The sequence below is a fragment of the Protopterus annectens genome, chromosome 3.part1 (assembly GCF_019279795.1).
Source record: "Protopterus annectens isolate FY-2018-M chromosome 3.part1, PAN1.0, whole genome shotgun sequence".
Taxonomy (NCBI): domain Eukaryota; kingdom Metazoa; phylum Chordata; order Ceratodontiformes; family Protopteridae; genus Protopterus; species Protopterus annectens.
In genome coordinates this window covers 733,096,980-733,110,347 of record NC_056732.1, presented here as the reverse complement: position 1 = coordinate 733,110,347, position 13,368 = coordinate 733,096,980, and the positions used below count along the sequence as shown (strand labels likewise).

At 38.3% G+C, this 13,368-nt stretch overlaps 1 protein-coding gene across 1 annotated transcript in view; it reads right to left on the bottom strand.

Annotated features, from left to right (window-relative positions):
* Positions 1–13,368, bottom strand: part of PKHD1L1 (PKHD1 like 1) — a 1,597,738-nt gene that overhangs the window by 422,160 nt on the left and 1,162,210 nt on the right. Inside the window, exons 47-48 of the mRNA XM_044066249.1 lie at positions 9,661–9,740; positions 4,505–4,634 (exon numbers count right to left, since the gene is read on the bottom strand). Coding sequence (XP_043922184.1) covers positions 4,505–4,634; positions 9,661–9,740 — 210 coding nt within the window. The remainder of the gene's footprint in view (positions 1–4,504; positions 4,635–9,660; positions 9,741–13,368) is intronic.

Here is a 13,368-nt window from a genome sequence, read left to right as displayed (position 1 = left end):
CATTTACAAACATAATTTAATGAAGATATTGGTAGTTCTGGTATACCCAATGGCTAAAAATAGAAAAGGAGAACTCTTAGTTAATATTGATTGTAAGCACCTTAAAAAAAGAATATACATATGCTGTTAAAATTCTGCTCTCATGGCATGTCTGAAGAGTTGAAATGAGGTACAATAAAATAATCAGGAAGGGAAACAAAACCCTGTTAAAGAGACACATTTAAGACAACCACAATGCCATCAGGACTGAATATTTTTTTAAGATGCTGTTTAGCAAAGTGTTTGAATTCACCTAGTTTAGTAATAATTATGTGAATTTGTCCCATTTAGCAGACAGGCACAAACCAGATGTTCTATCTTCTATTTTTTAAAGTAAATTTAAGAATATGCAGGAATATTACTGTTGCTGATCTGAGCTCTCTAGTTAGAATGTGCCAGGTTATTAGTGTGGCTAAATTTGGACATTGCAATTTGAAAGTGAATATGTATTGATTAAATAGCATCTTGTGTTTCAGAGGCATCCAATGTATTCTTCTGCACAATGATCATTGAACAGCTGCCATCAATCAACAAATCATGAAAAATGAAACCAGAAATGACTCACTATCTCCATAAAATAATGGCTTAAAATGAATGAATGAGTGCACACTGTATTTGTAGAGAGGAAGGGCAGAAATTCACATGGCTTGGAACCATAATGTAGAGTTACAGAGTGGTAATTCATCCTATGCAACATATCAGAGGGACACTTAAGAACTACTGGTATTAAATCTGTGGGTTATTGCTTTGTGTAATGTCCTGCAACTGACAAGAAATGGTAGGTTTAGAAAAAGGTTGTACTAGATGTTGAATGTTTCAGAATTCACCACCACCACAGTGAGCCTCACATCCTTAGGAGCGACCATCAATATTGTGATTCTGTATGCATATGAATCTGCACGGTCATTTGTTGACTCAGTGCTCTAAACTGCTCTGGGTGCACACTCTAAATGCACAGAGATTATGAGCAGATAATTAACTACCTCAGAGAAGTCTGCTGCAGTGTTATGAATATGGTTCAGAAGGACCATCCTGCCAGAACAGGTTATCAGGGACAAAGGCTCACATCTTAATTCAGAAGTGTTTAAAACCTTTGTAATTCTCTCTATACTGGTGGCATATGGGGATAGAACCTTGAATACAGGCCAGGTGACCCAAGTTTGATGAGTGGTTCAGGTGCCCCTCTAGTGGAGTGCCAGTGGTACCTGTCCAGTTCACTCTGCCACTGCAATGACAGAACCTTGCCTGAAGAGTGGGGGTTTGTAATGATGCAGGGAACTGGTAAAAGGAAGATGTGGGTATGGCTGCCAAGCCAGTGATGGTAGCCTTTGTTAACATATTTGGGGCGCTGTCATGCATGCTGAGAAGGCCATAAGCAGCAGTGACAAAACTACTCATATCACCACCAAAGGCAGGATTATATGATAAATGAAAATTTTCTCATTGCTGGGATGCTGGTGAGATCACCCTCATATCTGCCTGGCTGACAACTCCTTTTGGAGTGTATAATGTTGGACTGACAGGAAGTTTGATGGCCAGCAGGAATGAGGGCAAAAATAATAATAAAAAAAATTGTAAATCTGATGGCCTGAAGCACTTCACATCTGTGCTTCATCTATATATGGGTGAGCAGAAAAGTTAATAATATTGCTCAACAACACAACCAAAGCTATAAGACCCTATCAAAAAACAGTTAAGCCCAAAACAGATGCATTTCTAATTATATACCAATATACAATGCACAAATAATTTTACTTAACAATAACTGTGTTGTTTACGAATTACAGCTTAGGGCTAAGAAACCTGATGACTGAAGAACAGAAAAAGCAGTCTGGGCATGTAGTTCAGCTGCCAGATCAGTCTTTTCCCACGAGACAACATGTTTCAGAGTGTGACTACAAATGAAGAATGGAAACCAGGCCTTAATGTCTCAAGTGCAGAGCCTCTGATGTACAGAGTTGATAGAGGAGATGGTACATGGGAGGAACATGCCAGCCAGATCTGAGGTGCTATTTGCCAATAAGTGCAATACCATTAACAGGACAAATGAGCTTCAATGTCAGCCAAACTTTCCAAAAAAAAGTATGAATGACCATATCCCCCTCCATATGAAGTGAGAATGATCAGATCCTCCTAAAGAAGGGTGGATGTCTATAGCTGCACACTAAGAAGGAATGATGTCCAGATCCTTAAAAAACAGAAGCAGGAATGGTCCAATGAATTCTCTGACAGGAATGAGTGACCAGTAATAGGCAAGAAGACAAATGCATAACCATTAAGATTCTCCATGGTCTGAAAATATCCATAGTGAAATAACAGAGCCCCAGACTAAGTACTCTATGAGACTAGAGAACATTTAATCTCTTGGTCCTACCCAGGCCACTAATCTAAACCCACTAGAGGTCCAGGAATGTTATAAAGCAAGCATGAGGATACCCCCCCCCCCCCGAGAATGAGCATGACAAAGGGGTAAGTATTTCACTAACTGCACAAATATCAAATGTGATACTGAAAATCATGCATTATTATTGCATTTAATATCGTGTACTAAGATAGATGCAAATGTATTATGGGACACTAATATCAATGTTAACAATAACAAAGCACTGTTGTGTCGGGAGGAAGTACCACATATTAAGACACTACTGTGTATGTGCATGTATGAGTGCTCGTAAGACTGGAGCGTGTCTTTCCTGTGACATTCAAATGGCACTTAAATCATAGCTTAATCTATTTCCTGGCTGGGATGTATCATGTGTAGGTCTTGTGCAATTGTTTAAGTCAGATTCATCACTGGGCTTTGAAGACACTCAAATCCTCAGGCAAGTTTCTCACCAAAGTCAGGAAGAATCATAATGCCGAATGTGACAAAGCATTTACAGTGGTTATCCCCTGTGTTTCAAACTTATTTCATAAGGATATTCAAAACATCATGTAGAAATCCTTCACCAAAGCGTAACTTACTGACCACTTAAAAGCTAATGGATCTGCAAGTACATTGGCAATCACTATCAACAATGTATCAATGCTGTTTATATCTCTCAACCTCTTAGAGAAAGAAATCTGGACAAAGCCACAAATAAATGTGAGACAAAGGCTCACAAATAGGGTACATTTTTAAATATTGCTCTTATAAGCTTAGGAAGTTGATAGAACAGGTTTTGCATTAGCATGCATTTTTTGATGGGTATGAAGTCTGAAACTCAAATGTATGTCATTATTTTTCAGTCTTTAATAATTTGCCACTAATTTGCCAGAAAACTACAATGTTAGGAAAAATGGACTAAAAATATGAGGCAAAAGTCTGCACATTTTACGAAAATCTGTACAGAGGTAATATAGTGTATGCTGAGAACATTGCCCTATTAGCCTAAAGCAACTGGTATACTCAGCTTGCACTGCAGTAAATTGCTGCTGAGTATGAAGTGGCTGGAATAAAAATCAGTATCTCCAAATCAGAGACCACAGATTCTTATGGAAAAGAAAGACTACTCTCTGCAGGTGGGGTGGATGGGATGGGGGCAGTATAAGCACCTTGAAGATATTATTATTTTGCAATGGTGAACCAATGCTTAGTTATAAAATGCAGTTTATAATTTATGGGTCAGTCTATGTCCCCATCATCAGTTCATGGCACTGAGCATGAGTAGGAAGTCATATATACAAGTTGCAGAAATGGCATTCCTTAGGAGGGTAGCTGGGTATACTCTCCTGGTAGAGTGAGGAGGCTACCAAATTGGTACAGAGTTAAAAGGAGTTACTTCAGGTGGTTTGAGCATCTTGTATAGAAGGCCCCTAAGTACCTCCCATAGGAGCTGCACTAAGCCCAGTCCACTAAGAAGAGGCCCAGGAGAAACCTTTCACACATCAGAGTGACTATAGATTTCTGCTTACTTGTAAATGTTTTTGGATCCTATAAAATGAGCTGGAATTGGAGATTGCTGCTAGGGATACATAAGGCTTGTCTATCCTGCTCACCTTGATACCAGTGTAATCCACAATGGGAAAAGTAATTTAGAAAATGAACGGATGGAGTGACTGCACACTCTTTAAACTATTAAAATCATTTCGATGTCCATGATATTATGCCATTTTATGTCTTGGGGAAGCATTTCATTATACCTGTAAAGTAAATACTGCACTGAAGAAATATTTTATGTTGTTGCTCATATTGTGGGGTTTCTTTTTTCCATGCTTAGAGCTCTTAATCCCAAGAATACCTTGAAAAAAGGGTCTTTCACCCAGAGGACTCTATCTAGCTAAATAAGACAAATTAAAAAAAAAAAAAGAATAAAGGACGCAGTATGTGTAGCTTATACAATATTAAAAATGTCATGGTAAGACACTCCCGAAATCTGAGTGTATTTATGTGTGTCTTTTTTATTCATATTATATTAATAAATACAGAACCAGGAAAGCAGACATTTGCTTTTTATTTTATAATCAATACTTAATCAGTACTTACCATGAAGATCTAGCACACCTTCACGCACAGCCAATGTCTTTGCACCATAAATTGGAAGTTCGACAGACCGAAGGTGCCCATGGAGTGTAATAATTGCCTTGTGCTGAAATGGAGCAGCTTCAGTTCCGATCTACAAACCATTAAATATAGTGGGTTTAATTCCAGACATGTAAAAAAAATATATCTATGTTTTCTTTTGTTTACTTATTTTTGATATTGTGAGCTTCACTAATTAAATCATATATAGCTATTCATCTGAATTTAAACACATGTATACGCAGTGAAGAAATTACTGTAGACTTTAGTAGCAGTCTAGTTTCACGACTGAAATGGAAATACGATGCATCATGTTCCTTTTCATGTCACATCACTAAATATATTAGAATTAGTCTCACTTTTTAACTTGCCTAAAATTAATAGCATCGGATAGGCCGTCTCAATGCTCATCAACTTGTTTGTAAAACCAGCCATGAATACCATCTTTGTTATAACAAAGTTCATTCTACTCCTTCCTCTCCTTCAGTCACTCCACTCAATCTCAAACATTTCCTTATTGCTGTATCTTCCACTTTAACCAGCTACTAATCAATACACTGCCTTGTCACTTACCTTGTGTGTACTTTTTGCTTTATTGACAATGTGGCATCATATTGTTCATGCAAACATCACAGTCAAATACTTCACAAAGTTTAATCTTCTAGCATATCTGACTAACAACTCTGATAAATGTCACAAGTCATGTAGATTCCTATAGTTCCATTGCATTTTTTATTAAGGGTTATCACTGAATTCTGATCATCTCCATTTTTGGTTCAAGCCACAACCTGTTGATCATTCTCGCTTTACATTTTTTCCTCCAAAATCACTTCCACTTTATTTTTCACCATTTCCTCTGCTATCATGATATGAAGAGCATTTATGCAACACCGTGATCAAACTTGCTTCAAATTAATAACTTAAGAAAAAAAAAACGGTCCCATTTTTCCCTCAGAGAAAGATACAAGTGTGATTCTTTTCTTAAGTGTCTGATTCTGTCCAAATAAAGTCTGAGCTGTCTGTAGGCATCTGTGTAATGCAGCATATATTGTCTTTTACTTGAGTAGCTTAGAAAGAATACAGGTAGGCACATAGCCCAGTTAAGGATAGTGTCAGTGGCTACCTATAGCATAAAAGATAATTTGTTCCAGAGGAATTTCTCCTTGTGACCAAAAATAGCATGGGGTGGCTACTCACAATTACACATCATTTTGAAACTCTTCTAGCTGAAGTAGTGGTCATGAGAAAGTGTTTTCCATGGTAGAAACTTAAGCTCTGTAGTTGCAACTGGTTCAGATATACAGCAAATCAGCTTTTTAAGTATGAAGTGTAAATCCCATGCAGGAACGTATCTTAGGTTGTGGGCCTGACTACAACAAAAAACATAATAAAGGCATTACCCACTTTTATAGATACCAAGGATAAAGAAAAAGAGCCTTGTGGAAATCAAGACACTGCAGCCAGGTGCACTATTATGAAGGAAATAACTGAGTCTTCTATCTAATGCTGCAGATACTGAAACCATGAAGGATACAAACCTTTAAATGTAGTTCATATCAGAAAATGTGCCCATTTGCTGTTGTACATATGTTTAGCATCTGACCTGTGATCAGAAGGAAAAAATATAGACTACCCTAGAGGGATACGTAGGGTCACTGGCCTTTAGTGGAACTGGAGAAACTATATAGTTTCTTGAAAGGACTGAATATCAAATGAGGCTAGACAGAAGGAAGGTTCAGTCAAGATCTGAAGGCCCTAAAAGACTAAGACTAATGGAGAAGATGAGACCACACTTGTTAATTCTAATCTGAGAGCTATTGTTGACCTTTCTGACTTTCTTAAAGAACATCACAATAAAGGGAAATGGGAAGAAATATAATGCAGTTTCTGTGGTCATTTCTGGATAAATGCATATCTAAGATGTTCCTTCCATGGAGGGATCAGGGAAAAAATGTTGCTGTACTTGGTGATGGACAAAGATGTAAAGAATTTACAGTGAATCTATTCCCAGTGAAGGAACAGCTTCCATGTTATTCACAGCTTGAAGAACACTGATGAGGTATCATTAAGCAATGATTGCACCTGTCTTCTAAAGAGTTAGCTTTTTCAGGAATATGGTTGGGAATCAAACTGTGATTTGCAGGCTGAGATTATTCCCATTCCCACTTTGCTTCTTGACATAGAGGCATGGCATGAGTTCCCTCTTGCTTGGTTATATACCAAAACCACTGCCATGTTGTTGATGTGAACAGCTGCCACATTCGCTGGTAAGGAGTCCTATAAGCCTGAATGATGAGGAATACTACCCTCATCTTCCCAACACTGATGTACAAATTGGCCTACAACTATGACCATACATCTTGGACAGTCTATGCTTTCTGAATCTTTAGAAGTAGATTTGAAATCATAGGAAAGGGTAGGAAAAGCATACAGGAATATTCCCGTTCATGGGAATGACAGCGCATTCCTTCTCCATGCTTGACTAAAAGACTCTCTCTAACAGAATTTTTCAAGTCATCTGTTTTGTAAGGAGGCAAACAGATCTACTTGACATGTCCCCCACATCTGGATCAAGTCCTGAAGCAGGGCTGTACCAAGTTTCCACTCATGAGGGTCTATCCAGGATCTTCTAACTTGCTCTAAAAGATGACAGGGACCAAAAGAGTCAGAGAATGCTGAACAGCCAACTCCCAAACTATCATTGCCAGTGGCAAAGAGGGTATGACTTTGTAACCCACTGTTTTTTGAGATGCCACGTCATTGTGGTATTGTCTGTAATCACCTGTAAAGTGCTCTGAGCCCATAGATGGTGTAGTGTTTTCTAAGCATGAACCACTGTTAGCATTTTCTTTATGTTTATGTGCTTTGGCCTGTCCAAAGAGTCCCACAGACCATGCATTTTTATTCCTTTAGAAACTGCACCCTGAGCATAATATGAACATATGAACTGGATAGTCAGTTTGTTTTATGATTTGACAGTTGCTCAAATGTTGCATGGCATGAATTTTACTCTGCATGACTTGCATATTACCCACTCCTTTGGTCAGAGTCATTGTGGAAAAGAGAGGGCCCAACATAAGATCAACCACTTAAACTGATTATAAGTGGTAGATAAATAAATAAATAAATAAATGAAGAAATAAAAGCAAACTTCCTCAGTGAGAGGTGGTAGTTACAATGTACACTTGCATTTAGATAACTGTTCCATTACAAGCCCTCAAGTCACCCTTAGCTCTCAAAATCCACTGAAGCCAGGGACTCAAGCATCTTGCAGGCTGCTGACGCCAGTATGAGCTCAGGCAAACAGCTGCTGTAGCTTGCCGAACATATAACTCCAGTCTGAGCAAAGACTGTGCATCAGCAGTGGGAAGGGAAGTAGGAGGGGGAGGAAGTGTTAATTAGGGTAATGATCAGAAAAGGGATTTAGAGTTAAAGAGTGGGAGTTTTAGGGTTAGGGAGCAGGAGGCTAGTTTTAGGGTTAAAGAGCAGGAATTTTGTTTTTTGTTTAGGGAGCAGGAGGGTAGGGGGAGATTTAGGGTTACGGTGCAATTTGGGAATTTAGATTAAGGAAGAGCATGGAGTTTTTAGGAAGTGATTGGGGACTTTTAGGTTAGGGGTGGGGAATGGAGTTTTACAGTAACAGAGCAAGGATTGGGGATTGGAAATGGGTGGGAGTTTTAAGGTTAGAGTTAAGGGTTTGGTAGGCCAACAGTTTTATAGGATCTGGTGTTGGCATTGCTAAGAAGTTATAGGACATTGAGCTAGTGGGAGTTAAAGCACTTGCTTTTTTCAAGCAATTGGCAACCAGCAAATGTGTTGTGAGCTACTAGTACACAATCACCTGTAGTAGACCCTAAAATAACATTATATTTACCTTCAGCAGGGTGTCATGGAACTCTGGGAAGGAAACCTACTTATATGTCACAGTCAACTCTGAATTTCTTATACAGTCACTGTGACCCTCAGTAATACTGTCATTTGAAGACTACAGCTCTGTTCTATATGTCATAAAAATGTTATATTGTCAGTCAGACATTTCTTTGTTTAGACAGACGTGCTCCATGCTCAATGAACATTTCCTACAGAAATATTCTTTCTGTTAGAACCATTGTAAGCAACATAACTAATAAAAGCTGACTTCCAGAGCAGCAAAGGAGAGCTTAAGGGAATACAAAACTATTAATCTAATGAAAAACACAATAAAAACATACCACAAGGGTCACTGTACTAAGAACCATAAAACAATGAATGCACAAACTTGCTGCAGTAACTCTGATGATGCCCTATTTGTCATAAGGGCGAAAGAGCTTAGTATTTTCGTTATGCGTGAATTAATAAAACTGGTGTCCATGACTGCAGCAAGTTCGTGCATTAACTTTTTATGTTTCTACAAAACTATACATATAAAACTTTGAGTAAGAGTTATGAAAATTATTACATTTCTTTATAAAATGGCTATGTTAATGCTATTATTTCAGCACATTCATAAGCAGTATGCTTTGTTCCCCAACCAAATGTACATGAGCTACACTGGTGAAATGTTTATGATAAGGAGTTTTTGAAAGCATGTATTCCTATTTTTGCCAGCTTCTAATTTCAGCCATTTTCTGAACTCCTATGAAGAAGGCTTGCAAGGTTTAAACAAAGCAGTCATGAAATGTGAGCAGACACAGGAATGGTGAAAAGGCAGACATCCTAAAGTCTACTGTCCCATGCCCATGATAAGGAAGAAACACATAACTAGCCAGTGAAGGCATCCAGTTGATATCTTCCTTCATTCAAAACTGAATGTGGATACTGGACTATAGCAAACAATCCACAGTCAATATTGTCGAAGCAACAACCACTGCAGTCTATCCCAACAAAACCAACAAGGCCATTGCTGCGAGTGGAGGCATAGCTTCAAAGTCTGATATGGCTCATTTCCATTTGTTCCTCCATAGCAGCATAGAGCAGTAGCTTGTGGGATGCCTGCCTTTTCACCATTCCTGCATCTGCCTGTAATTCATGACAGCTTTGTTTTAATCCTGCAAACCTTGCTCATAGATCAGAAGATGGCTGAAGATAGTTCTTATGAGCAGTAAATCTGTGGAAAAAAGTAAATAGTTATTAAGACGTACCTGTAGGATACCTCCATTTGCAATGAGAATATTCTCAGCCTGTAGTTCTATGTCTGCTTCATCAAAGACCAGTTTTCCTCCTAAAATATAAAGTAAAAGGAATTGTAAGGGCATTTTGTCCTTAAGCTGAATGCTCTTATGAATGAAACAGTGTGCATTCTGGCTATACTTATATCTATACACTAACAATTACAAGCAGTGCAGATTAATTTCTTAAGCACTACAAAAAGCAGATTTGTATGTTTTGGTGTATGCATTGCTTCTTTTTTAAATTATTCCTTACTATTATATCTTTCTCCACTTTTATAATATGACATTTACAATTTCTGATCCTATGTGCTATATCATTGCCCGTTTGATATACTGCCTCACAACAGGTTCCTTGTTGCTCTTTTCTTTGGATAAATGGTTCCCCATATGTTGAATGAGTCTTTAGGAGTCACATTGGTTTAGTCATAAGAATAAAAATGTATACTTAAAAAGAAAGGTTAAGACTAAAATCAGGCATTTCCATTTTACACTGGGTGTAACTGGTTGATATTAGTAATCATAGGTCAGTTTGACTGATGGAAGTGCTAATGGCAACGTTAGTGCGACTATTTCCAAAAATGAAGACAGTAAAAGTGGAAACATATATGTTTCCATCTGCTGCCATATCTGACATAATACCCACTAACAGTGACCCAAGGAACAGATTGCTATCATCGTACAGCATACCAGTACCACCGTCAAACAGTAACTGACATTGTCATAATCTAGTGCACCTAATAGCATAGCTCTCAACCTCAGCTAAAGAGTCAGTGACAAAGTCAACAAATAATGTGGACAAAGGTCCAAAAATAGGGAAAGATTTTAATATTGTTCTTATATACCTAGAAAGTTGATATAATAACAGATCTTACATTAATATATATTTTCTGAAGGCTATGAAGTCTGAAACTCAAAATGTCAGTCATCATTTAATGACTGCAGTCCTCAATGATTTGCCAGAAAACCACAAATTTTATGTGGAACAGACCAAAAATATAAGGTAAAATTAGAGACATTCTGTGAAATCAGGAATAGTTGAGATATGCTTAATGAAATATGGTATTCTGTGAAATCAGGAATAGTTGAGATATGCTTAATGAAATATGGTATGTCCACACAACTAGCTTAGCTGGATGCATTGTCTTACATTTTCATTCAAACCAGGCACATCTGACATATGATTTGCAGTATGCAACATTCATTAATTCATTTTTTCAGTATCCATGCAGATCTAGGTTGGGCACTATCCCAGTGGGCAATAGACAGCAGAAAACCTAAAGATGATGCTAGAGATACACACACACACACACACACACACACACACACACACACACACACACACACACACACACACACACACACACACTTAGGGTGGCCTAATGGTTAAGGTGTTTGCCTTACAAACACAAGGTACAGGGTTTGAGTCTCACAAGGGATAATTGGCTAGGTTTAAAATGGCTCGCAAGGGCAGTTAGCCTAGTACTAACCTATGAACCTATGAAAGCACTCCAGGTGGGAAACAAAATTGAGAATCAAACACTGTGGGGAAGCAATGATAATCTCTGGACAACATTTATCCCCAAAATTTAGAGTTAATTAGGTAAAAAGCCAATCTGAGGCCAAAGAAGTGATGAAGAGATGGGAAGAAATGGTCATCGATGTAGCAGCTGCATGTTCAGTATAATAACTGGAAAGAGGTGGAAAAGCTAAAGATAATGAAAGCAGATGCATCTGTCAAACAGTTAGACTCAGATGCTGCATTAATTTCAAAAATACTGAAAATGAGAATGAAATCACTTGTAGATATGTTTATTTATTTATTTATTGCATATGAAATTGCCATCTAACTTGCCTTATTGGCCCATTTGTTCCTTCAAGGAGCAACACCCATTGGCCCAATCATTTCCCTTGCGCTACAGAGTGGGAGTGTTGTTATCTGTGGTAGGCTCAAGTATTTTGCTTATATACCCTAACCCCTTTTGCAGTAGCTTGCCATTCATTCACTCACTGAAAAACAAAACGGATGCATGATCCCAGACTATGGTACTAAGCACTGCTGTCCAAGCCACGAATGGCACAGTCTACCCCAGCAGACTATACTGTAGCCCCTCACCTGAGAAAGGACAGCCAGTGTCAAGCACTTGACTTCCATCTCCTCTCTGCTGGCTCATTTGGTATCTGTGCAGCTAATCAATCTCACAATGAGGTTTAGCTATTTACTGACTTCTTAACTAGTTCTTAGGACTAGGATGACTAGATGTGATGTGACTGCAAAACAGCAAATGGAGAATGAGCCATGGAATGAAAGATAAAGCAAGCTGCCACCTGTACAGCAAATGGTACCAAATTACCAGCAAAATATGAAATTATATATTTAACCAGTAAAAAAAAAAAAAAAAAAAACAATTTGGAAGAGGACAGAAATACACCACAGAAGTCCATCTTTGTACTTTGACTGAGTAACCTCGTTGATTGATGAAGAACTTGGTCACAGGCTTATATTTAATTAATACATTTTACTAGGTTCTGCATGAGTTCCTTGCTAGTATTGAATAAAAATAGTGTGCAATGACAATGACTTGCAGGAAAATCAAGCATATGAAAATTTTAAGTGTGACACTTAATGATGAAATAGAAATAAAATGCAAAATGGCTGATAATTAATGGCAAATCTTGTTTCTTAGCAAGATTGTTTGTGACAGTAAATATACAATATGCCACTGTATTCTCTTCAGAGACATTAAAAGGAGAAGCTAACAACATGACCTGGTAAAAAAAGGTAATATCAAGAGTATTGTGAGTTAGAATTTTGATGGGTAAAGGAGCAAAAAGGCAGGAAAACAACTGTTGGCGGGTAATGTCTTCTATACATTTGCATTCATGTTTCCTGTTCCATCTCAGTCATCATGACAGCATGAAGGATTAGACTTGCCCAGAAACTGGTCTGAATTTCTGGATGGTACGGAAACTGCGGTGGTGGTGCTGCGGTAGCATTGTCGCCTCACAGCATGACGTTGTCCTGTTCGATTCTCAGCTAAAGCGTCTTCTGTGTTGAGACATGCGTGAATGGGCGTACCTTTGTTGAAGGTTGTGCGTCAGAGCTGGCAACTCGTTACGTAAAAATCTACTGCCAATCATTAGCAGACCGGAGTTCCGCTGTGGCGACCCCTAACCGGGAAAAGCCAAAAGATACAACAACAACAACAATGGTGTACTGACTGTCTGGGGCCTTAAGTGTCAGTGCATGTACTGCAGTCCTAAGAGGAATACTATAACTTTAGTGAAGCCTAGATTAAAACATTAAGAAATTAAAATGCAGCTTTCCCAAAGAGAGACATCCTTTCCCATCAACGAGCTAGGGAAGTAATAGAGATGACATCATTACACTTAATGCTAACAAAAAATGCATTATTTAATTTCCTTTTTCTGTCCTGTCATGAAAAAAAGCATTGTTGTTATAATGGCTGAGGTCTTAGCCTCAGCAACACATGGTACAGGTTTCGAGTCTGAGCTCTGGTCACTGCCTAGAAGGAGTTTGCATGTTTCCCCCATGTCTGTTTCAGGTCCATCTCACCTCTTCAAGAATGCAAAGTACTGGTGTCCAAACCCAACCTTCCCAGTAAAACTTGAGAGGTATGCCAACACAGAGCACCTGATTTGGAACAGTGGGCAGAAGCA